At 43.2% G+C, this 24,521-nt stretch overlaps 1 protein-coding gene across 1 annotated transcript in view; it reads left to right on the forward strand.

Annotated features, from left to right (window-relative positions):
* VPS13C (vacuolar protein sorting 13 homolog C (S. cerevisiae)) overlaps positions 1–22,224 on the forward strand; it is a gene marked incomplete at its 5' end in the record, with an annotated part of 69,885 nt that extends 47,661 nt beyond the window's left edge. The window contains 26 exons of the mRNA XM_009084832.1: positions 1–261; positions 838–1,227; positions 1,897–2,001; positions 2,620–2,784; positions 3,115–3,243; positions 4,666–4,799; positions 5,178–5,304; positions 6,687–6,922; positions 7,206–7,356; positions 8,345–8,485; positions 9,434–9,515; positions 9,613–9,682; positions 10,473–10,584; positions 11,488–11,601; positions 12,219–12,355; positions 12,669–12,750; positions 13,174–13,287; positions 13,531–13,606; positions 14,166–14,329; positions 15,101–15,146; positions 15,722–15,845; positions 16,511–16,625; positions 20,065–20,156; positions 20,734–20,857; positions 21,119–21,202; positions 22,123–22,224. The exon at positions 1–261 is cut by the window's left edge and continues 1 nt beyond it. Of these exons, the coding sequence (XP_009083080.1) occupies positions 1–261; positions 838–1,227; positions 1,897–2,001; positions 2,620–2,784; positions 3,115–3,243; positions 4,666–4,799; positions 5,178–5,304; positions 6,687–6,922; positions 7,206–7,356; positions 8,345–8,485; positions 9,434–9,515; positions 9,613–9,682; positions 10,473–10,584; positions 11,488–11,601; positions 12,219–12,355; positions 12,669–12,750; positions 13,174–13,287; positions 13,531–13,606; positions 14,166–14,329; positions 15,101–15,146; positions 15,722–15,845; positions 16,511–16,625; positions 20,065–20,156; positions 20,734–20,857; positions 21,119–21,202; positions 22,123–22,224 (3,477 nt within the window). The remainder of the gene's footprint in view (positions 262–837; positions 1,228–1,896; positions 2,002–2,619; positions 2,785–3,114; positions 3,244–4,665; positions 4,800–5,177; positions 5,305–6,686; positions 6,923–7,205; positions 7,357–8,344; positions 8,486–9,433; positions 9,516–9,612; positions 9,683–10,472; positions 10,585–11,487; positions 11,602–12,218; positions 12,356–12,668; positions 12,751–13,173; positions 13,288–13,530; positions 13,607–14,165; positions 14,330–15,100; positions 15,147–15,721; positions 15,846–16,510; positions 16,626–20,064; positions 20,157–20,733; positions 20,858–21,118; positions 21,203–22,122) is intronic.
* Between the last annotated feature and the right edge of the window lie 2,297 nt (positions 22,225–24,521).

Genomic DNA, 24,521 nt, shown 5'->3' on the forward strand with positions numbered 1-24,521 from the left:
ATGTTTGAGGGTCAGTTCAAAGAGTCCATGACTTACATTGCCTGGAGGGAAGAGCTGCATAGGAGCAGTGAAGTCAACTGCTTGTTGCAGTGCCCAGCCACCGAGGCCAACTTCTTGCCTCTGGTAATCAGCTCAACAGCTGTACCTGATGAGCTAAATTTTATTTCTGGAGAGGAGTGGGATCCTGCCTACATTATCCACCTTTACCCTACACTGACCGTGAGGAATCTTCTGCCATACTCCTTGAGGTACTTGCTTGAGGTGAGTTACTTTATGGGTTAATTTGTCAGTCTTTGGGTATTTGCTTATTGTGTTCACATCCCTGGACTAATCAAGCCTGGCCACTATTCCATGCCGTAAAATACACTGTTTATCAGTGAAAATTAGGAAAGGTGTTGTCATGGAATGCTGCTGTCTGAGGCAAGTTGTGCTACCAAACAGCTTCCTGCCTCGGGTGTGTGAAGAGTCCTGGCTGTACATCTGCAGCACAGTCCAGTTAACTTTACACCCAGTGGTGGGAGAATAGGAATATTAACTCATTGCCAGAATCCTTTGGCAGTCAGCAGGGAGGGAGGGATGGAGCAGAGACAGAGGATATGTTGGAACTAATTTGCCTTCCAGAAATCCAGAATAAAGAAGTCCTTACTGTCCTGCAAGGGAAGGGCACCTGATCTCAGATTCTTCCTAGGGTCACTCTCACTCTCAAATGATGGGAGGTAGTCCATGTGGTACTGAGGCACCCAGAACATGCATCCTGCAAGAGAGTCAGATGCTGATCTTGAATGCCTAAGTTTTAGGTATTAAAGGCTTGGTTTGCCTCTTGTGCTTTTGCTGCAGGGAACGGCAGAAGCTCGTGAGTTAAGCGAGGGGAGTGCTGCAGACGTCTTCCACTCCAGGATCAACGGGGAAATCATGGAGCTGGTGCTGTTAAAATACCAAGGCAGAGACTGGACTGGGCATCTCAAGATTCACGATGGCATGCCTGAGTTTTTCCCCGTGTGCTTCACCTCTCAGTCTGCGACGGCGATGACCGTGGACGTTTCCGTCCACGCGCGGCGCGTCGGGAGCCGCACGGTCCTGTCGGTCTTCAGCCCCTACTGGATCATCAACAAGACTTCGCGCGTTCTGCAGTACCGCGCCGAGGACACGCACGTGAAGCACCCGGCAGACTACAGGGATATTGTTCTGTTTTCCTTCAAAAAGAAGAATATTTTTAGCAAAAACAAGGTATGTTTGGTTTAGGTGCTTGCAAAGTCCTGCTCTCGGGGACGGCACACATATTCTAGCTAAGGAATGTTCTCAGGTAGGTTTTAGGTCTGTAGGTTTTCTTTTGGCTGCTCTTTGCTGTTTGCTGAGTGCACTTTTGGGCTCTGGAGAAGGGAAGGCAGCTGGACAAAAAGCCCACTGCAAGTTTTGTCCGTGCTGCTCCGTGCCCCCTGGCTAACCCTCACCCTGGCCACCAGCTGGGTGAGGGCCTGAAAGCTCAGTGGGTGCCCTGCCACAAAACTGTTTCCTTGGGAAGAGAAATTGAATAGAGATATAGAAGTGTTCATTTGATTATTTTCTCCAGCCTCTTCAAGTTTTAGGAGTACCAGAAAGTTGTAGGCTTTTTTCCATGTGTGCGTGCTGCCCTGAGTGTAAGAGTCAATGAGGACTCCTCTGTTTTCTTACCCTTTCTGCAACATCTGTTCCAGAACTTGGGCACTGACTAATAAATCAGAGTATGAATAGTGATACTGTATTCTTAGGTTGTCTTAACTCATAGAAGGGTTTAAAAGCACTGAAATGTTGTCTTTATACTGCTGTGTGTGATATATTTGCACTCCATAATGCATGAACTATAGAATTAAAATGAACTTACTAAAATACTTCATGCTGTTGTTTTCTTGTGTGCAGATCCAGCTCTGTATTTCAACGAGCACTTGGTCCAGTGGCTTTTCCCTTGATACTGTAGGAAGCTATGGATGTGTCAGGTGTTCAGCTAATAACATGGACTATCTGGTAAGATACTTTTCTGCATTTTGTGATGCTCTCTTAGGGTTCTTTTGTCTTCTGTTTGTCCTTAGGGCCTTTGTTTCACTACTTACATCACTTCTAAAACATGGAGATGTCTAAGATCTAGCATTTATGTCCCAGCTACTCAGGTCTGCACCTGGCAACAAGTAGTTTCACCAGCAGAAGTTTCAGTTTCATTCACAGATGTGGTTTGTATAACCAAGGTGTAGTACTGGACTGTTTGAAAATGCAGGGGTGATCATGCAGAGGGGAGAGGAGTTCATATATGCAGATATATGGGTTGTTGTGTTTCCATTTACTCTGTAACTGTGTTCTGATGAGAATGGTCAGTTTAGGTTGTCCTGAGTTATGCCAGAGGGATTCTGGTTGGATTTTTCCCCACAGATGCTGCAGCTACAGAATGCTATAGCTAAACTGTCAGTTGTGTTAGGTGTGTTGCATAGTTTGCTGATTTTACTGTATGTCATTTGGTTCTTCTACTTCAGGTGTTCAGAGCAAGAGTGTTGTTTAAGGCTTTGTAGTTACAGTGATGTTGGCTTGTCTTTTTTTCCCTTCCTGACTTTTCTGTTGTTGTTGATTGTTCAAATTGTCCTTGTTCACCAGGTTGGAGTTAGCATCAAAATGAGCAGTTTTAACCTTACCAGGATAGTTACCTTCATTCCATTCTACACAATAGCAAACAAATCTTCTCTGGAGCTTGAAGTGGGAGAAATTGGTCCTAATGGCTCCCTTCCAACTAATAAATGGAATTATATCTCAGCTTCAGAGGTAATGTTTCCTGTTTTTCTCTTTGGATGTCATTGTAGGTGGTTTCTGGTTGTCTCTGAAGGACAGAGCAGTTCCCTATGGAAGCTGTCTCTTCTGATGGCATAACAATGGGGGCTTCACATCTCAGGGAGACTTGAGCAGCATGGGTTGCATATGTTGGTAAATTAATCAAGTCCTTCAGTTACTTAGTGCAGATGAAATGTTCAGCAGCAGGTGCTTGGGTAAGAACAGAGGCATTTGAAAGGGACACACAAGCCTGTCTGTTTTTCTGTTGTGTTACTGTATGGAACATGGATAAACTGTTGGTCATGCCTGTTTCTCACTTCACAGTGTCTTCCATTTTGGCCGGAGAACTCATCTGGTGCACTTTGCGTGAGAGTAGTTGGCTATGAAAGACCATCCAAACCTTTCCTGTTCAAAGTCCAGGATAATGGTACTCTGCTGAGACTGGAGGAATTGGTGAGACTGACTTTGTGTGCTCTGTTCTTAATACTCCGTTCTAGTCCTGTGGTAGCCTGACTCACCAAGATCATCAAGATCAGAACTGTGGGTGTGCTGCTCTCCAGTTTTGTTTTCCTGTCAGTGTGTTGAGGCACTGGGATATTGCCCAGGGAGGTGGTGGAGTCACCATCACTGGGGTGTTTGAGTCACATCTGGATCTGGTGCTGGAGGATCTGGTTTAGGGGTTCCAGCAGTGACAGGTTAATGGTTGGGCTCAATGACCTTAGAGGTCTCCTCCAGCCTTGATGGTTCTATGATAGAAAAGGTTGTGAGCCAAGTTTGCGGTTTTGTTAATGTTTTGTAGCTGTGGAGTCAAGTTGATTTACTTGTGATAAGCCTACAGGAAGGTGAACAGCTCTGTTGCTAGTAAATTGAAGTGGCATTTCCAACTTCTGACTTCTGGTTTTTGTGCACAGAGTTTGTCTTGGGTGTCTCCAGTTTGTTTGAACAGTTAGCCTAAAATAAAATAGATGTTTTGTTTTCCTGATGTTTCTGGAAGAGGATGTCATCAGTGATCTGATGTTCTGGTGATGCTCTTCTTCAGAATACCTAGAGTTTTCTTCACTGCTATAATAGTGGATGGCTCAGCTTTGCATGGCAATCCTGTGTAGCCCCACCCTGCTGGGTAGAGTGCAAACAGTTCCTCACATCCCTCTCATGTGAGCTGGAGAATCTGTAAGATGATCTTTGTCAAAGGTAGATGTGTGCCCTCCCACCTCCTCTCCAGACCTGACAGCATAGCAGAGAGGTCAGTTTATCTTGCTAAAGGTGTCTGAAGAGACTGGCCAAAAGGGAAAGCCTGACATACTTCCTTTGTGTAGGAAAATGCTGCTGTACATGTCTCAGAAATGTCTTGCATGTATATGGGGAGAAAGAGGAGCTTGAAAGCCTTTGGGAGAAGGACTCATGGTGAATTGTTTAGAGGTTCAATGAACAGAACTTTGCTGCTCAGTGATCAGTGTGTTAATACACTATTGCTTTATTTGTTGTACCCTTAAAAACTTGAGTATGTTTGTCTGGACAAAGGTTTCTAAGGAGTGTGCAGGGAATTGCAGTTTTACATGTAGCCAAATTTTGTGAGCCAGTGAAGGGAGTGCTTGCCTGTAGGTTTTACTGAGCTCAGCCAAATGAAGTAATTATTTGAAATCTGCAATTTGATGGTTTTCTCAATCAAGCTAACAAATAGTTTGGGGTGGCACTAATATGTGCCTTAAGTCAGTGACCAGTGTGGTTGAGCTTGGTGTTACTGGAGCACATTGAGCACATTTCCTGTTTCTTTTGTAAGAGGGCAGTGAAAGAATGATCAGAAATGACTCTTTAGTCTGTTCTGACTTCAATTCGTGTGTGGAACCAGTGCTGGACTTTGTCTCACTTGTGCAGAACGGGGGCTTGCTGGTGGATGTGAGTGTGGCTGAGCACTCCACTATGATCAGCTTCTCCGACTACCACGAGGGAGCTGCCCCAGCCCTGATAGTTAACCACACTTCATGGGACTCGCTCAGGTACAAACAGAGGTATGTGAAAAAGCTGTTCACCATTGATTGTGGAGTCTGGGGGGGTCCCTTGGGAGGAAAGTAGTTCTCTTTTACCCTTGTGGTACCTTGAAGAATGGATTAAAACTCCCTTTCTTTATCCTATTATTTTAATGAAGTACTTTGTCTGCTTTTAAGCAGTCTTCATAGTTTAAGTGGAGGGAATAAAGTGGGAGTATAAATCCTGGCTCACCAAGAGCTGGTGAACCTGCAGCTGGACTTGCCTGGAGTGGCTAACCTGGGCCCTTCCTGCCCCAGCCCAGGGGGGTGGAGTATAAAACACTCTTTGGCTTGCACCACCTCCATCAGTGCTCTTAACCAGTGAATGCTGTTAATTTGCTCCTTTTCTTTCACCTGCAGTGGATTGCAAGAGGAAATGGAGTTGAAACCAAGCCAGGTGTGCTTGTTTGCCTGGACAGATCCAACCAAACCAAGAAAATTGACTTGGAGCTACTCCCAAAATTTTGGTGAACATGACCTGCTTAAGGTAAGTTTCAGAAGGGGAGAAAGAAATGCTGAGCCAGTCCAGGATTATTACAAGATTCAAACTCTCCAGGGGAAATCTTCCTCAGTTACTTGTCATCTGTCTTGTCCTGTGAGAGACTTTTGCACCTACTGTTAGCAGCAAGATTCTAGATTAATAGACTGGTTTAGATTAATGTAACCAGGGGATCAGACACAAACTGCAGCCTGAATTTCTTCTGTGGTTTTCCTGGATAGACATGAAAGAAGTAGAATCAGCTGTGAACATATCTAAATAGTACCCAAGGTGACTAATTCACCAGTTTCCCAGCAGTGCTGCATTGGGCTTAAGTATTTCCCTAAAGATGGAGAAAACCCCTGACTGTTTTGACTTCTCATGGGAAATGCTTGTATTGAGCAGAAGATCCTGAGTTGCTCACCAAGAGCTATTTCCATGTTTGTAACTTAGGCAGTACTAAAATAGCAAAGTGTCTGAAGTGGGGGCAAAACAGCAATGGCCAAGATGGGAAATGGCTGAGGCACTGAGGGGCAGTACAGCTAGAAGAGAGGTAAGTCCAGTCAGGGCAAGTGTTCTGTTGGAGAGTGGGGAAGCAAATGTTCATGGAGGAAGGTTTTTCTCACTTAACTGCAGGGCAGGCTAGAAAAAGTCCTGTGTGTCTGTCTCTAAATAGCTGCCTGCTTCACCTTGTGCTAAATTCAGAGTTCTTCAAAGCAGCTTTGCTGTTTTCTGTCAACTAGGCATGGAGTTAAGAAATCTGAAAGACATCAGTAGTGAAAAGTAGGGACAGGAAAGCAATTCTGTGTTTCAGTTATCCTGGGAATGGGTTTAACTTGGCCCAGCTGCACTCAGGTAACCAGTTACAGTGTGCTTTACTTATAAGCACTTTCTTGGGTCATGTTTTTCTGTGTTTAAACATGTTTTTAGTTTGAAACTGATTTCCTTACTGTAAAATTATGGCTACATTAAGGATTATTTGGGGATTTTGAGAAAAGGTTTTGCCTCACAAATTAAAAATAAGGAATATTGAAGAGTAGTGGTCTAATCATTGCCTGGTTTAATGTTTTGTGGTATATGATTTATTACCTTCTTCCCCCATTGCCTGAGGTTCTAAGCCTTTCGCTTTGCTGTGTGGGCCTTTGTTTCCTGATGGTTTCTGGTGCTATTTAAACCACAGATCCTGCTGGAATGTTTAGTATACAGATGCAGGAGAGAAAATACCCCAATATTCAGCTTCTTTTCAGTGTTAGGATCCCAGATGGAGCCAAGTCAGTGTGATGCAGGAAACCAAGCGAAGGAGGGACCCCCCTGAGTCCTGGGGGGTGTGTGTAGGTGCTGCTGGCCGTGCATGAGCGTGGTGGGGTCACTCTGTGCTGTCCTCCCCTCAGGATGACTGTGGGCAGTTCCCGTACGATGCCCACACTCAGGTGCACTGGGTGTCGTTCCTGGACGGGCGGCAGCGCGTGCTGCTCTTCACCGACGACGTCGCCCTGGTGTCTAAGGCCCGACAGGCAGAGGAGCTGGAGCAGCCTGAGCAGGAGATAAACCTCTCCATCCACAGCCTTGGACTTTCTCTAGTCAACAACGAAAACAGAAAAGAAATCTCCTACATTGGAATCACCAGGTACTGCCCGTGGAAGCCTAAATGTTCTTTGAGTATAGTAATTTGAGTAGTAGAGTTGAAGAACGTATTTCAAATTCAGCTAAGTGAAACTTTTTAATGAAAACAAAGTTTTGCCTTTACTCCTATTGTGGTTTGAAGTGCCTCCTTTGTTAGCTTCTATTAAAAAAAGAATAAATGGTGTTTTACGCCTAAGAAGTTGGAATAACATCTCTTTACTTGGTTTGCATGCATAAGAAAGGTTATAAGGACTTTGAAACTCTCAGCCTTGTTACTTGTCTTGCAGTTCTGGTGTTGTTTGGGAACGGAAACCAAAGCATAAATGGAAACCATTCAATCAAAAGCAAATAAACCTACTGGAACAAGCCTATCAGAAGTATCTCTCTAAGAGTGCTTTCCAGGGGCCTGGTTGGCATAAATTGGACAGCAACACTGAGGTGTGTTTTGAGTTTCTGTGTTTAAATGTTTGCAGATCATGTCCCACAGCTAAGACAGACTTTGTTTTGCTGAGGAAGGATAGAGACTGTGTGGAGAGAAATGGAACCAAAAGGCAGCTCTTGATTTGAATGGTTGCACATGTTGCACATTGGAATATTTCTGTGTGGGGGTGATACTGAGGCAGTATTGAGGTGTCATCTCTGAGTGAGAGTCCCAGAGAACTTTGCTTTTGTGTGGTAGTGAAGATTCCTTGGCATCTACATGTTAGTTATGAACCTACATTGGTGCTGATTTTTGCAGAAATTTTGGGTTTAGCTTCTTAGTAAGCAGCATTTCCTGTTACTTGGTATGATAGAGGAGCCTGTAGTGTTCAGAGATGCTTGAAATGATTCGCCTCCCTGGGCTTTTCAGACATTAATTATACATCCCTGTATTCCATGCATAAACCTAATGCCTTGCAATGGCTGAGCTCAGTGCAGGCATTCTGTAGTACCTTTCTCAGTGTGTATATACCCTCACTCTGGGAATGCTTAGGTTTTGTACATTGCAATAGTGCAGTTCTGGTATGTAGTGTCAAAAACTTGGATCTGTAGGTCATTGCATTTGGCTCTGAATAAAGGTGATCTTTTTCCCCTCTGCTTCTCAGAAACGAAATGTTTCAGGATCAGGGTAGGAGCAGCAGCTGGGAAAGCAGTTAGCTGCATGTAAGTATCTGTACTGTGCCAGTGTATTATGGAGCTCATGAAGAAGTTGCTAGGATGACACAGAGGTTTCTGCTCAGGGCAGCTAAAGCTGCAAATGTGATGTCCTTCCTTATCAGACGAGAGGTTTCATTACTTTCCGTGCCGATAATGAGGTGGAATAATTCTGTGTGATCATGTGCTGAGGGACAGCACAGGGTTTGTGTACTAGACTTGACAAGTAGCATAACGTTTTATTAGTTACCAAGTCAAGCTGTGTGTTAGCTGTGCTGTCTTTCCTGTCCAGGTGAATTTCAGCAGGGTCCCGATGGAGATGCGTCTCCCGGTCAGGTGCAGCATCCGCCGTAACTTCCTGTCGGGAATTCAGGTGGAATTCAAGCAGTCACCTCACCAGAGGAGCTTACGGGCTCAGCTCTACTGGCTGCAGGTACCAGCACACTCAGCACACCCCTTGAGGCTCTTGCTTTCCTCTCTGGCAGGAGGGAGTGTCCCCAGCCTGAGGTGTGAGGGGCTCAGCAGTGCTGTGGGTGCCCTGATGCTGGCAAAGCACTGCACAACTGCCTTCCCAGGGCTTTGCAAGCAGTGTGGAAAAATAGGCACAAAATTTAATGTGGGCTAATGTAAAGCAAGGTGCTATGGTAGGGATTATTTCTAAAGAGAAATGTTTTAAAACAATAGCCTCAACCTTTTTCAAAACTCGTTTACCGTAGTGTTTTCTCTAGCAGTGTAACATTATTCTAGAATGGATCTAGAGGCTCAGAGACCTTGGGAGCAAAAACTGCCTCTAAGGGGAAGTAGAGAATAGGCTTTCAGAAATAGTAGGCAATAATATATCTGTGTAGTATTAACTGTGAACTAATGTGCAGCATTTGCACCTGCTCAACCTGCTCCAGTCAGCACTAAATCTACTAAAGCACTTCAGCAGGTACTAGTGACAAGTGTTCAGTGGTAGAAGGAAGTTCTGATGAGACAGCATCATGTTCATCTCCATTTGCTGTCCCTCAGTCCTCCAGGGGAAGGAACTCTTTGAGGACCCTGGTGCTGTTTCTGACCACCTGTTGGGATAGTTTCCTCTTTCCTTTGTTTTTCATATTTTTCCTGAAGGTGGTTTCAGTGTTGCAGTTAATGTGTGCCATCAGCCTCAGACCCTGTAAATGAGTCTTTGTGGGTGTGAACCTCTGTCAGCATCCCTGGGGCAACACTTCCAGCCCTCTGACCTCTTATAGCTAAAGAGCTGACATTCCACAGTAATGGAGAAATCCGGTGATAAATCCAACATGATCTCTAAACAAATTTCTCAAGCCTTGTAGAATGGGAATTGTGTTTGACTGTCATGTCTCTAAAACATTCCTGTAATTATGCCAACGTGTTCTAGGTGGATAATCAGTTACCAGGATCGATGTTTCCTGTTGTATTTCACCCTGTAGCCCCTCCCAAGTCGATTGCGTTGGACTCAGGTAAGAGAAAACCTGTGGTGATGTCAGATTTCTTCAGCCTTGAAAGTAGGAACTTGGCAATTTATTTTTAGCCTCTACTTTTTTTTTTTCTCTTTAGAGCCAAAACCTTTCATTGACATCAGTGTCATCACTCGATTCAACGAGTACAGCAAAGTGCTGCAGTTCAAGTGAGTCAAACAGAGTGTTGTAATGTGATTTTAGAGTTTTGATGTGTTTTAGAAGGGAACTTTATTCTGAAGTTTGCATTCTCCTATCCCAGGAACTGTTGAATTTGGATTGAGTTTTTACATGTCTCCAGTGAACAAACTGTTCTAAAAGAAACTTACTTCTGAAAATAAGGGCTGACCATGTGAAAGGACTGTTAGGGAAATTGTTTAGTACCCAGAACAATTTCCTTGTACCGCGGGGTCAGGGTTCTGCCTGCAGGTTTGCTGTGCAGTGCTTGGGGTATCTGGTGCTCTGACAAATGACTCACAATCTTTAGTGTGGCCCAGTACAGTGTGAAATACTTGTTCTCTAGTTAATATGTTTGTGTCTTGAGTTTTTGCACTAGAAATGAGACAAAAACATCATAGTGATGGTTTCTAATGCAAGTGTCTGTACCCAGTTAGTGTGGATGTAATCTGACTTGGAGGGGCACTTGCACAAGAGGAAGAAATGCAGTGTTTGGGTTGTTACCCATGAAGCACATGGACCCACCGTGTGTGAGTGTAGGAAGTATCTGGTGATGGTTAATATTTTTGGGTACGTTTCGAAAGTGTTAGGATTGAATCATCTACAGTAATGCAGAGCTTTGTGAGGTTGGTAAGCTCTTCTGACTGTAAATGGACAGTTGATATTGTAGATTGTACATCTTACTATGCAGCTCTGCAGAGCAAAGCTTCAGTTCCACAGGCTGAGCATGGAATGCCTAAGTTCAGCTTCTGCAAGTTTACACTATTTGTTTTCCCATTTTAGGTACTTCATGGTTCTTATCCAGGAAATGGCCCTGAAAATTGATCAAGGATTTTTGGGAGCACTCAGTGAACTTTTCACTCCATCTACAGACCCAGAAGCTGAGAGACAGCGGGTAATGTTTAAGAGAAGCTGATTTTTGCTGGAACAGGCCCTTGAGGGTAGTAGTGTTGCAATTTGCTGCAGTTTCAGTTTAAATGAGTGGCTGTTGCCTTTGACAGCAGTGACTAAAGAGCATCTAATTTTCAATAAGTGTTGGTGTTGCTGTTGAATGTTGGCTGTGGCATTACTGACTGAGAGCTTTGAGTAACTGGGGTAGATGTGGCCGTTTTCTGCTCTTTTACTGCTTCATCATGAGATGACAGTTGTTTCAGTTGTGCCTACACAGTGTTAGGGGTGTGTGTGGAGTGAGGTTAGGGCATAGAGTGGACTTGGATTTGTCTGTCAGTCTGCACTGCCTTGTCTTCAGAGAGCAGAAGGAATAGATTTTTCATGGTTCAAAATAGAATCTTGTATCATGGGCCCTCAGGTCACCTTGTGTCCTGCTGTGCATGGAAGGGTCATTCTCACATGTGTCTTGTTCTTAAAGATTGTGTTTGCAGAGGTACTGTTTGAAAATTCTGATTTAGTGAGGAAAGACAAAACAAAGGCAAAGAATCTTTCCAAGTGATACCTTGAGTGGTTGGGGGATTTAGGTGGATGTCAGTGCAGCACAAAATGGAGGACTCACCCAGAGATCATTGAACTGTTGTGTGGGGGTGGTTTTCTTTTGCTGTGGTGTGATATTTTGGTTTTGTTGTCTTCTTTTTTTTTTTTTCTTTTTTCCCCCTGGAGTCAAGAAATAGGTTAGTACAGTTACATGTAAGTATTTAGTTAACTGTATTTGACTATGCTTATTATTGCTACTGTTTATTTATATCTATATTTGAAACTTACATTTAGCTATAATATGATTCATTCCATGTATGCTGATGAGAGAAATTTCCTTTTTTTTTTTTTTTTTGAATGATAAAACCAGTCTAAACTAATTCAGCAAGATGTGGATGCACTTAGCACTGAGCTAATGGAGTCTTCCCTCACAGATGTGTCAGTGCTCAGCTTCTTTGAACATTTCCACATCTCTCCCATTAAGGTAATACCAGTCATCTCTTAATCCTTTACAGTGAATACATCCCTGCTGGGGATCTGTTTATGTTCTCTGTGACTTAATACTTTGCTGGAAAACTGTGTTGCTCGTGAGTACAAACAGACCCTTCACCACCACTAAGTGGAACGAATCAATGGGTATAATAATATTTTTTTTTACACAAATGCTTTATCAACACTAAAATAAATTGCAGTTTTACTGTGTTAAAGGCAGTTCTCTAAAAGTTCATGTTTCCCTCAAAGAGCAGCTGGTTGTAAAAATACCAGAATTTAGGTTTGAGCTTGGACTGGGAATTAAACTCCAACTATTCAACATGTGATTTCTGTCATTGCTTGCACACAAGTTTGCAGATGTCAACACAAGGCGAGTTAAACTTCTGGGGCAGTTAGACACTTCTCTGTATGGAAATGTAAATGCATCCAAATGTTGCTAGTGAATAGCAGTGTGAGTACCAGTGTGTGTGTTCAAATCACATTCTGAAGTGAGTCCACACTTGGCACTTGTTCCCCACTGCTTTGTCTCCACCTGCACCACACAACCTGCCTCTGTGCTTTGGCCTTTTTGGGCTTGACTTTCTTGCTTTACTACTTCTGTCTTGACAGCTGCATTTGAGTTTGTCTCTGGCTTCTGGTGGAGAAGCATCAGCTAAGGGGGAAGAAATGATAGCAATCCACTCTCTGAATTTGCTGTTGAAAAGTATTGGAGCTACTCTGACAGATGTGGATGATCTTATTTTCAAGTAAGCGAACAAAGTTGGTTGGAGGGATTGGTCTTTTGTGTTTTGTTTTGTTGTGGGTTTGGTTTTTTGTTTAGTTTTGGGGTTTTATACTTTGATTAAAGCTACTATACAGTTACTGATTGGGTCCACGGAAGACTTGACTGAGTGACTGACTAGTCTGAGGTTATACAGCCTTAGTGAACAGGAAGGGGTGGAGGGAAGATGGGGTTTGGGACTGTGTGTAAGAGAGCAGTGCCTCAGGATTGTCTGAGGGGGAAGAAGAGAAGTATTTGAAGGAGGAAAGCTGTCTAATATGTGATTACTTGTCTTTCAGACTTGCTTTCTTTGAAATTAAGTATCAGTTCTACAAGAGAGATCAGCTGATGAAGAGAGTTGTTAGACATTACAGTGAACAGGTAAGCTCATTTGGTCAAGCCTTTGTGAGGAGCTTTGAGTATGTATCTTAAGGAATGTAGAAAATAGGGAAGAAAAAGTGAATTCCTCTGAAAGCTCCTCAGTTTCCATGTGATGGTGCTGCAGGAGGAATCTGGTGGCACATTATGAAAGTGCAAACACGGAAGTGTACTTAAAATGTGTTTACAAACATTTTAAGTGATTCCTTCTGTTCTTTTTATTTTTACCTTTCTTCACCAAAGTAGTTTCTCGGTTATCTCTACATGTTAGTTATCTCTCATTTATCTATACATTGTTATTACTCAGCTAAACCCCTCAAAGTAAAAAATTGCACCAGCCTTGCATTCTCACATGGATCTGTGTGTAACAGCAGCCAGGAACATTGCTTTTGATTTTTGCCTGTTTTCCTCCCCCTCGTTATTTAGTTCCTGAAACAGATGTATGTCCTTGTACTTGGATTAGATGTTCTTGGAAATCCATTTGGATTAATCAGAGGCTTATCAGAGGGGGTGGAAGCTTTCTTCTACGAGCCCTTCCAGGTAAGACTGCCCTGTCCCTTACTCTCTTGGCATTCAGACTGTGCTGGTATGGCTGTGGTGGTGGTGGCACTGCACTCCACACCCTGAGCAGGTAAGACAGCAGTGATTTTCCATGTTAATTCTGAAGGAATAACACGCTCAGATGGCATTGCTTGCTTCAGTCAGTGCAAAGGAGTTGCTGGTTACAGGAACAGATGCATCAGTGTGCAGGTTTTTGCTGTTACTAATAAGCTTCATTTTTAGGGTGCTGTTCAAGGCCCTGAGGAATTTGCTGAAGGCTTTGTAATTGGTGTGAGAAGTCTGCTTGGACACACAGTGGGTATGTGTCATATTGTTGCTGTTTTGGTTTTTCTGGTGACTGTCGAAGTCTGTCATGCTATTGCCAATATTTATGATACAGATCATTCACTCTTGATTTACCTGAGGACATCCGAGTGTCTGTTTGCAGACTGAGCAGCCAAACTGAGAAACATGGCATATATGTCTGAGTTAGTAACATGCTGTGGATGAATTAGAGACAGGATTCTAATGGTGCTAAAATGTCTGGAGAAGCCTGAGAAGTGTTAAGACCAGTTGTTGTTACCATTACCTTAGATTTATTTTTTTTTAGCAGTGTCTGACAGTAATTACAGAAAACATTATTTCATCTATTATGCTCCACAGCATGTAGTGAGGTGATGTAGAGTTCCCTTTGCTATACATGTGGCTATCAGACCAAATTATGGAGCTTTCTCATGGACAATGTGTGGCATTTGCTCTGTGGAAGTTTTTGCATCCAGGCTGAATATGAAGGGAAGTGGCTATGAACGTTTTGGCTTTCTGTGTGTCTGCAATGAAGCTGTGAAGGAATAGTAACTTCTGCTTTCCTGTTCCTTCAGGTGGTGCAGCAGGAGTGGTGTCTAGGATCACTGGCACAGTTGGGAAAGGCTTGGCTGCTATTACTCTGGATGAAGAATTCCAGCAGAAAAGGAGAGAGGAGATGGGTCGGCAGCCAAAGGACTTTGGTGCCAGCCTGGCCAAAGGGGGAAAAGGCTTCTTACGGGTATGAAGATGAGTGTATGATGTGCCAACTTGTAATCCATGCTTGAAAATGACATGCAAGCAAGTTTGTGGAGATCTTGGTCAGTTCATGAGCTAAACAGAAGAGCCAAGTGGGCAGTCAGTTCATAGTACTGTCGGTTTGAAAGATCATATCTGTTTCTCCCTCTGAGACAAACCACACATGAACAGTGGCTGAGAGGTCTGTGCTGTATGAATGCAAATTAAGTCCATCACTCTCCATTCAAAGTAAAAGCAGTGAATGGATTTCTAAGCAATTAATCAGCTGTAACATTGTGGAGTTGATTCTGATACTGTTTGCTAAAATTTGGAAGTTACCTCAGTAAATTTTCACACTAGTTGTTAAACTGCTTGGCCTTTAAAGGTTTCTGGGGAGTTATTTGGTGTTAATTTGGTGTCACTTCCTCGTGGCTGGGAATTGTGGCAGCTTCCTGTGTGCAGTGAAAGTGAGTAATGGTGTTCTTAATTGCTGTGATGAGCACTGTACAACAGATTGGGTAGTTGTGCCAACTTAAATGTTTCTTCAGCCATTTTAAGGTGTCCCCCATCTGTATTATCCCTGAATTGTCATTTCCTTGAAAATGAAAAGTAAAAGAAAGAAACAAAGCTAACCCCCCCCAGTCAAACAGCATTTCTGGTGTTGGACTTTGCACTACAAAAGTTTAAAACGAAGGGTGTTAGACAACTGGTTGCCCAATTGGACTCAGAGTGTTCCAGTTTCTGAGTGGGAACTTAATTCTGTTCTCTGTTGCAGGGGGTTGTTGGAGGTGTGACAGGCATAATCACTAAACCAGTAGAAGGTAAGCATTGGGGCTGCACTGCACTGCTTAAGTGGTGTCTCAATACATTGCAATTTATTTTGTAGTTTTAAGAAATATCAGTCTAAGTGTGGTGAGTTTTGTTTGTAATTCAAGTGTGAATTCTAGATGGTGATTTCCTCAAACATTTCCCATAGTGAGGTATTGCCAGAAACATGTAATTTTCAGTCAGAAATAGTTTACTTCCATTATATTTGTGCATCTTAGTGTCTTCAGATTGTTTTGTTACTACTGTCAACCTGTCAAAACTGCTGTATTGGCCTCCAGTCCAGACTGACAGTGTGAGGAGGAGAATGCTGTTAGCAGCTCAGCTCTGCTGGTTTTGGTGGCTGGTGAGGTAGTGAGTGAAGAGCAATGTGTCCAAACAGGCCAAAAAGCAGTGTATGACTTTGGCATAAGCAGTTTTTTGTGCCCATGTATGTCCTCGGTGGCTGTGGGTTGTTTCCAATGCAAAGCACTTGCGGTGCAGCCTGGAGCAGTCATGGTTTAATTCTGTGGGTAATGTCTTCGAGTAGGTCACTAAAATTATTTGGTTTTCTGTTCTCTTCCTTTCAAAGGGGCTAAGAAAGAAGGTGCAGCTGGATTCTTCAAGGGGATTGGGAAGGGGCTCGTGGGAGTGGTGGCCCGGCCGACCGGAGGCATTGTGGACATGGCCAGCAGTACCTTCCAGGGCATCCAGAGGTACCGTGCCCAGAGGGGTCTGAAGTGCTCTCTGTGTGGGATACCAGTTCAAACTGGTCTTGGAGTGAAGGTTCTTGTGTGTTAAATGCAGCTGCAGGTGATGTGTGGGTTGTGGGTGTCTGGTAACCTGTAACTTTGGGATGATCTGGAAGTTGCTGCTTCCAGGTACATCTTGTGGTGTTGTAGTTCAGGGAGACAATAACAAATCGATCTCCTCCTTTCACTCACTCCTCTCTTCAGAAGGTAATTGTAAGATCTTGTTTTCAGGTAGATTTGTGTATTGCTGAATGCAAATGCCTGAATGTTATTTCAGCTCACTGTGGAAAAATAGAGCACTGACATTTTCAGGGTAAAGCTTCCCAGTTTCAAATTTGCTTAGCAGCAAAGGTCAGGGGCTCCTTGTGTTTTAAGGGACCTTTGGATAGTGTGTCAATCCACTTGGGAACCCTTAGTAGATTATCTGCAGTTGGGAGTAAACTTCTCCAACTCGTTCTGTAGCTGTCTCGTTGGCTGGTGCTGCCTGATCTGTTGTTAGCAGTGTGTCTTTGCTGTTTGCACCTGTGGAGTACCCAGGAGGTGTAAGTGGGATGTGTGGTGAGTGAAAGGCTGATTTTTCCAGGTATACTGCAGTAAGCTGACTGGAATGTGGTTGCACTCTCTGTCAGGGTGGCAGAATCGACTGAAGAGGTGTCTAACCTGCGTCCCCCACGTCTGATCCGTGAGGACGGCATCATCCGGCCCTACAACAGGGTGGAGGCTGAGGGCTATGATTTGTTTGAGGTGAGTCTTCATTGTAAACACAGTTCAAATTCTCTAACCTGCAGGGATTAAGTTGCAAAGCAGCTGCCCAGGATCTGTGGCAGTCAGTAGGTGTAGTGAAATTTGCCCCAGCCTGCTCCATGAGGCAAGCCTGGAGAGCAGCACGGCCCAGTGCTTGTGGTAAGCTGAGTGCCAGGAGGAACCTGCAGCATTGCTGTTCCATGACCTGCTGCACGTCGTGTTCTGCCATCACTTGCCTCATACTCAGGGAGGAGGCAGTAGGGTTGGTATTGGAGTGTGGGGAAACAAAAACATTTCCCTACTTGGTTCTGATGTTTTGCTTAATAACAAGGCTGAGGTTGGTTTACAAACTAAGCAGCTTTTAAAAGATGTCAGTAGAGCTTGACTTGTTTGGTCATAGCAGCAGTTAAAAAGCTGCATGAGTTATCAAAGTAGCACTTCTGGTATTTCTGTCTGTCCCAGCTGCAGGCTGTGTGGACACTGAATCTGCTTTCCTGCATGAATGTGGCTAACATGGAGGATGAGTAGCATTAGTTTTCAATCCCTACATAGGCAGGATCTGGATAACTTGAATTTCAGACTTGATGTTCTTAAAAATGGCATTAAAATGCTTATTTTGTTGCTAAAAGGTTAGAGTGAAGTATCTGTTTACATTAACGTTTGAAGACCAAAACTTGCATATTTGCCACTTCATTCTAGATTGTCTTTTAATCCTTATTTCCGATTCTGTTTCTAATGTTTCTTTTCTTTCTCCTTCTCTCCTGGCACACGCAGCAAGAACTGGACTGACGGAGTAAACATTTTCCATGTTTCTTCTCTATTTCTGTCACAGTCTGTTATCTGCCTGAAGTGTTTAGGTTAAGGGCATGAGTTCATTTAACATGTCCTCTCTCCCTCATTTGTATCTTCTCTGTGTAACAGTTGAATCAAATGGTGTTTCATGTTGTCCAGGCTAGGAAAAGAAACTTGGATAACCATCTACAGTAAGGTTAGATGAGTGAGTGAGATGGGAGAGACAGGGAGGGTTTGTTTCCAGTGTACTTGGTTTTTATAGCTCCTTATGAATGGCAACAGGAGGCACTTGGAGAATAATCCTGGTAGGTTAGATCCTGAGTCCATTATTTATTAGCATTCCCTTAGAGCTAGGGCTGTGCACAGAGGGAAGCATTTTCAGCGAGATTTAGAGATAATTGAATGGAATTTCTCCTGTGAAAACGCTTATGATTTCATGATCTAAAATGCTGCTTCCATAAAAATGCTGAGCAGACTTGTGTTTGTGGTCTCTGTACTGTGCCATGGGCCTGTCAGCTCTACACCCTTCGAGTTCCTATTGCTGCTTCTTTAGGAGAGTTCCTCAATTACAACCTGTAGGCAGCTTAGTGGGCTCTAGTTTGCATTCACAGAATCTCCTGGGGCTTTGTTGTTCAACACCAATAAATGTAACCTTTCAGCTGTTAGCATGAATTTACACATGTATATAGATATATATCGACTTGTGTAAACTGGTTTACGCAGTTCCTTCTCCCAGCAGTGCTGGATCCTGTGTCTGGGCTGTACAGGGCCCTGCTCAGTCGGCCCAGGACCTGGAAAGTCAGATTTGCTGCCTTCAGCCTGTGCAGTGAGACTGAGCAGTGCACAGTGTTCTGTCAAACCGAAGTGCTCAGTTAGCTGGAGAGCTCGAAGGACACCTGGAGCAGCTGCAGGAGAAGAGCTGTCCAAGGACTGGGCTGTCCTGAGCCCTGCTGGTTGTCCAGGGAGTGTCTGCATTGCTGAGCTGTGCTGGCACAGGGGATGGTGTGCTCTGCTGGCCATTCCTGGCTGTGTGCAGGTCCTGCTGCCCCAGCCCCTCAGGTCTGGCTGAGGCAGGTCATGCATTATTCAGTGCCTGTGGGATTCCTGTGTTTCACTTCCCAGCTAAGGCTTTATAAAGAATGCAGAACACCTCCTGAATAATTGAGCAGGGCCGTGAGGCTGTTGTGTGGCAGAGATACTCTGCGAGGAGCTGCAGCTTCTATTTCTGGCTGACTCTGCTGTGGAAATTTGCACCGGTTCTTTCATTTCCATGTGAAATAAGAATGAGGGAACTTCTTCAGAGTGCCCTAGCATGCTCAGAAAAGTAACAGCTTTTGATAAAGATGTCTGAAATTTAGGGGTGTGCAGGTCATGGTTTCGGCGTTGGGAGAGTCAAGGTCTCTCCACAGAGCTTTGTGCTGGGGCAGCCAAACATGTGCATGATAAATCTGTTTCAGTGTGTGACATATCTGATGTCCTCATGTCCAGCCAAAGGATCCAGAGTGTGGCTGTAGCCTTTGAGCTGCTGCCTTCACCTGCTGGTGAGGCTGCTGCTTCCTGAGCCTTTCGCTTGGTTTTGAGAGAGCTACAGTTCAGGTATGGAATGTGAGTTCAGGTTTCAATTTCAGTCAAGTCCTGCCACCTTGGTTCTAATGTTTTGAAGAGACTTTGACAGCCAATCTTTCTGGCATTCTGTGTCCTTCTATGTATGTTGTACAGCGTCAGAAATTTTCAAGAGGGTTAGAAAGGGATATTTTTTTATAGAAGTTGTCGACTCTGTGGTTTTGGTTGCTGAAAAATGTTGAATGAAAATGTATTTCAAAACATCACATCACTAGAGAGCAAGTGCAGGAAAATGTTAAGCTATTGATTTCAGCTCTCCAGTATTCATCCACTTTTGGGCTTATACAAGTTTGGGGGTTGGTTCTGATGTATGATGTTGCTTTGAGGCTTTTATTGAACTTTTAAATACATGAAAATAAAATGCAAATATAAATAAATGTTGAACCCTCATTTAATTGCTTCCTATGTAAACTGAACTTCCAATTTTGGTTCCTTAAACTACATAGAGTTCTTAGCCTGTATGGTTGATCCGACAGATAAATGTGGAGTCAAGTGGAGCTTTTCTTGTCATCTTGCCAGTTCTGTGGGCCCACTATGGAAATATTGAAGGACATGGATGTTTGCAAGAAATAATTAAAGAGATGAGCAATTCAGTCTGCATTTTGCTATACCTTTGGATTTTGGGGGTTGAATAGCCATCTCTGTTCGATGCTTCAGAAGGTCTTGAGGTGCACTGAGTATTTGTACCTCAGCTATTTCTTCCTGAGGGTCTGGGTCACATGCTGGTTCCCTTTAAAGGTACTGTTGCAGGATTTTCCCTGCTGAATCAGGTCTGCAGCATGTGGCGTGGCAGGATGAACTCTGCTAAACAATCATTAGCACAGAAAGCTGGAGAAACAGTCTGATACTGCAGTGTCAGTGTTCCACCTTGTGAGGAGAACAGGTCACACCTTAAGTGACTGAGCCCTGTCAGAGCTGCCTTTAAAGAGCTGGTTCAATGAGGTAACTTTTTAAAGGCTTTTGAGTTGAAGACACCACCTTGAACTTGGTACAGCCCCAAAATTATGTTCTGTTTCTGTTTCAGAAACTGCACATCAGAAAGCTGGAAAAAGAGAGGTATCGATACCACTGTGCACTTCCAAGAGGCAGAAGAGCAAACCTTATTGTTACCAACAGGTAAAATGTTTTGAAGGCTTTCTCAGGGCTTGTCAGGATTCCAGCTTGGGGATTAGACATCTGGCTAAGTCTGAAGTGCTGCTGTTCTCTGCATATGAACTCTCCTTGTCTATTTTCTTCTTGATTTTTTTTTTTTTTTAAGTTTTGTTTCCTTTCTGTAAAATGTAATCTCATAATGATGTCAGTGCTGGATACTCATTTGGAGGACAGTTTACTCTGAGATCAGTGACCCTTTCACCATATTGGAGGGAAATGTTCTTTTTTCTTCTTTGTTTTCAACTTTTCAAATGAGCTCGAGCTAAGTGTTTGCAGCCAAGCCAACAGTTTTGATGATTACAATCCTGCTAATTACAGGATATTCAAAGTGAAGTCTTAAGTTTTTGTGGCAGCATGAAAATTAATATTTGCCTCATTAGACAACTTTTAGAATTCAAGATGTTGCTAGTCTTAGATGTGCAGTTTGTGTACTCAAAACTTTCTAGATACGTTGAGATCGTGGAAAGGATTATGTTCTGTTTTTCTGGCAAAGTTCTAGTCCCAGTTGAGTATTACCTTCTTTTTTTTTTTTTCTGAACAGGAGAGTGATATATGTGAAAGAAGTGGAAATTTTAGGCCATTTAACAACAGAGTGGGATTACTTATTTGACGACTTTACCTGCTGTCCCTCCTATGAAGGAAACACTTTAAAAATAACTGTTTTGGTAAGGAAAGCATGTCAACTTACTTTGTTTAATACTAGTTAGAGATCCAAACGTGCTCTTGACTTATTTATGGTTCTAACTGCTAACTCAAGGACCATGTGACAGGATTTACTTAAAATTTCTTGAAAAGTGTGAGTTGGGTTGGACAGAGACCATGTTGAAAACTAACCTGAAGTTGACATTGAAGTCATTTCAGTATCAGATTCTGCATTCTTGTTTTGTGAGTCATCTGAAGCACATTTTTGTTCCCCTCTGCAGCAGGATCAAAGAATGTTCCAAAGAAAGGACAGTACAGGTCATGGATGTGTAAAGACAGTTCAGCTTCAGGATGAAACTACAGCAAGGGTATACTCTATTTTTTCCCCCCCATTCATCTTCTTTCCTTCTGATATTGTTCACAGTTGTTGAAACTCAGCATGTAAAAGGGATGGTAATGTTCAGAGGCCACTTACAGAACAGGCTGCTGTGCCAAAGGATCCTGTACCAAAGATTCATGTTGGAAAACGGGTTTAAACAGGGGAATGATGGGGCAAGATACTCCAAAAAACAAAGAGTTTATGCCATTGCATAGAAGTTGAACTTGCATAATCTTAGGTTTTGTATGTTAAAGCTCATTAAAGGAAAACATTTCCCCTCTCGAAAGTACTAGGCTGTACTGGATTCCCTGTTGTCTCTAGGAGTCAACATACCTCTGAGGGAATGGGCTAGGCTGGGAAGGGAAAAAGGATTGGCATCATTTTGAGGCACTGTATCTACTGAAACAGTCTGTATTGGTTCTTTCAACTCTTTCTTACAGCATGTCTTCCAAACCAGTCTTTGAGTTAACTGACTTAAGCCCTTTTAGTTTGTTTGTGTCGTGGTGACATGGCCAAAGCTGCAGCATGCTCCAAAACACACAGGCCTTGCTCACGTTTACTTACCTTTCTGGGTGTTATTCCCTAACTACACATTCCTTCACTGGTGTTTGTGGTGGTTTCTGTGGTTTGTGTGTGTTCACAGTGGGATCAGGGTGGGAGTGCTGCCTGGGGAAGGTGTGCCTAGTTACCTGTGAGTAACATCTCTGGTGTTACTAGGAAATTCAGACGAGACTGACAACATCCCTGAAGCTTCTTCTGGGGTGAATGTTATGCATGTGTATCAGAAGATCAAGTATCTAACTTCACTCTCCAGGGTGTTGGTCGCGTTCACGGTGATGTACTAACATCTCATGGAAGAAAGGTGCAGGTTGCATGCTTTGAACCCTTTTTTCTCTCTCTGTCTTGCAGTGGCTGTGCAGTGCCATCCAGGATGCCCAGGCAACACGGGCCCAGCAGAGACTGGTGAGACAAGCGTCGCTGCAGCCGAGGAAACCACAGGCTCTGTCTTGATCGCCGCAGGATTTGTCGGATTTGACTTTGGTGTGCAATTTTCTCCTTAAAATTGATTCGAAGCAACATGGAAACACTGGGGAGAAAGTCAAGGTGGAATATCTAAGGTCTGTCAGAGCTAATAGCCTCTGACACTTGAGTTTTGGAAGCTGTGCCTGTTCTGGAAACTACGGAGTTTGTTGTTGTAAAATGCACATTTCAGTTCAAAAATTACGGATTTCGATACGGTGTTTTCCCGCTCTGATGTTTTATATTCTGTCTATCCTTTTTCATGTCAGGGAAATGGATTCCAAAATTAAGTAGCTACCTTGTTTGCACTCTTAAGTTTATGGTATACAGACAGGTTGTAGTAATGATACCATTTTGCAAACTGAAATACTTCAGTTAGCACTTGAGCCTGATTAAAAACTCCTATTTTAGGCAGCATTTTCCTTGAAGTAAGAAAGAAGTGTACACCATTTAGCAGCTGTAATTTCATCCCTGTCTGTTCAGTATTAGAAATGCTGCACTGGAGCAACATAAGAATGAGTATATATGGAAGAATTAGACTATTGTCTGGAAACACTTTCCTTGGAATGTTGAAAATCTGCACTTTAGAAGTGGAGGATATTTTTCACTTGTCGTGTGCCTGTGTGTGGCTTTGGTTGTACCACTGGAGTTTCAAGGCTCCTCCAGGAGGAACAATGTGCTGGTTTAGCATCATATGGTGAAATCTTAAACCCAGGTAGTTAGCTCTCCACGGTTCAGGTGCAGTTACTGCACAGGCAGAATGTCAACAGGCTGAGTTAGAGGTCACTTCCACTACAACATTTTTGTTGTGGCTTCTCTTCCTGCAGACTGTCAGGATTCAGTTTGGGGCATTTAAACACCAAGTGTGTGCCTGGGTCTTGATGGTGGGAATCATCCCAGAGACCTCTTTGAGACAAGTTCCATTCTTAACACTAGGCACATACACAGGGAGCTGAATCAAGGACTGTATGAGCAAACAGACCTGAGGTCAGTGGTCAGTGAACTAAGAACTTCTGCTGTCAGTCTCTGGCTCTCAAATCAAATAATCAATGTCCTTGTGAATACTTAATCTTGAAAATTTGCTCTTCCAACTTGCCTCACTTGGAAAGAAGAACTGCTGGTTTTTCAATACGATTTTGTACTAGACAGTAGCTATAGATAGGACCTAAATGAAGAAAAATACATCTATTTTTGCATAGATCTATTCCATAAGTGGAGCAAACATGAGAACCAGGCCTGGATGTTCAAACTCTTTATACTTACTGGAGAATTCTATAAATGCACTCTTAACTTGTTCCTATGAGCTCAGCAAAATGAGAAAGCTGAAGACACTTCTCAGTAAGCTGCCAAACATGGAACTTTGAGAGGATCTGCAGACATGACTTTGTTGCTGCTGTGCACACATGGCTATGAATCCAGTTTGCTACATGGGGGAAAACGTGGTACAGCCTTTGATTCTGTGCAATCACAAATTTTCTGGAAAGCTTTAAACAAATCAGCTGTTTAGGTTGTGTGTGTTTCACGCCCGTGTTTAAAAAAAGACAATAAATTTTTATATGCAATATTTGTGCTCTGACTTGGTGGTGTTGCTTCCCAAGTGCATCGTGTGCTCTTGGTTTGCTGCGAGTCACTGATGCTGTGTGAAGAAGATTGTTGGTTGTACTGCAGAGGAGCTTTCTCCAGCTCAGTATTTCTCTCATCTTGCTTTCTGGCACGTGAAGGATAGTTGTGTGGGTATTGCCTCTAAATTCATACTTGAAAACAGATTTCACTTCAGTCTACTCAGTGCATGTCTAGACAGAACCATGTGCTTGTTTTTAAGTGGAGAATTGGAGCTTAAAACTGTTCTGATACACATTTCTGTCTCCAGTCTTCTGCTTGATTCAGTTATGTGCTTCCATTTTTTTTTTTGTAAACTTTCTGGCTTGAACTGTAAACAGGTGTTTTATTTTCTCACTTCTTATGTGATTAGGTACAATGAAGAAGCTTCCTGTTTAAAATGGTCTGGAGAAGCAGCAGTTTTCTTTTGAGATGCATCTCTTTGCAGTTTGGGTTGCTAGTGGAGTGTGAACTGGTAGACAGCCTCCAGCTGAAGTGATGAATGACCTTCTTTCCTGCTTGGATCAAGTAGTCAAGAGGACATGGGAGATGATTTCCAGGCCTTGGCTACATGAAGAAAGATGTTTGGGATTCCTAAGTTTCCAGTGCTTGTCCTGTGCTTTCCTCAAGTGTTGCAGTTCACTGTGTGTCCTGTCTTTGCTTTTGTTGTAAAGCAGATTTCACATAGC

Source organism: Acanthisitta chloris, unplaced genomic scaffold, assembly GCF_000695815.1.
Source record: "Acanthisitta chloris isolate BGI_N310 unplaced genomic scaffold, ASM69581v1 scaffold12411, whole genome shotgun sequence".
Lineage (NCBI taxonomy): Eukaryota > Metazoa > Chordata > Aves > Passeriformes > Acanthisittidae > Acanthisitta > Acanthisitta chloris.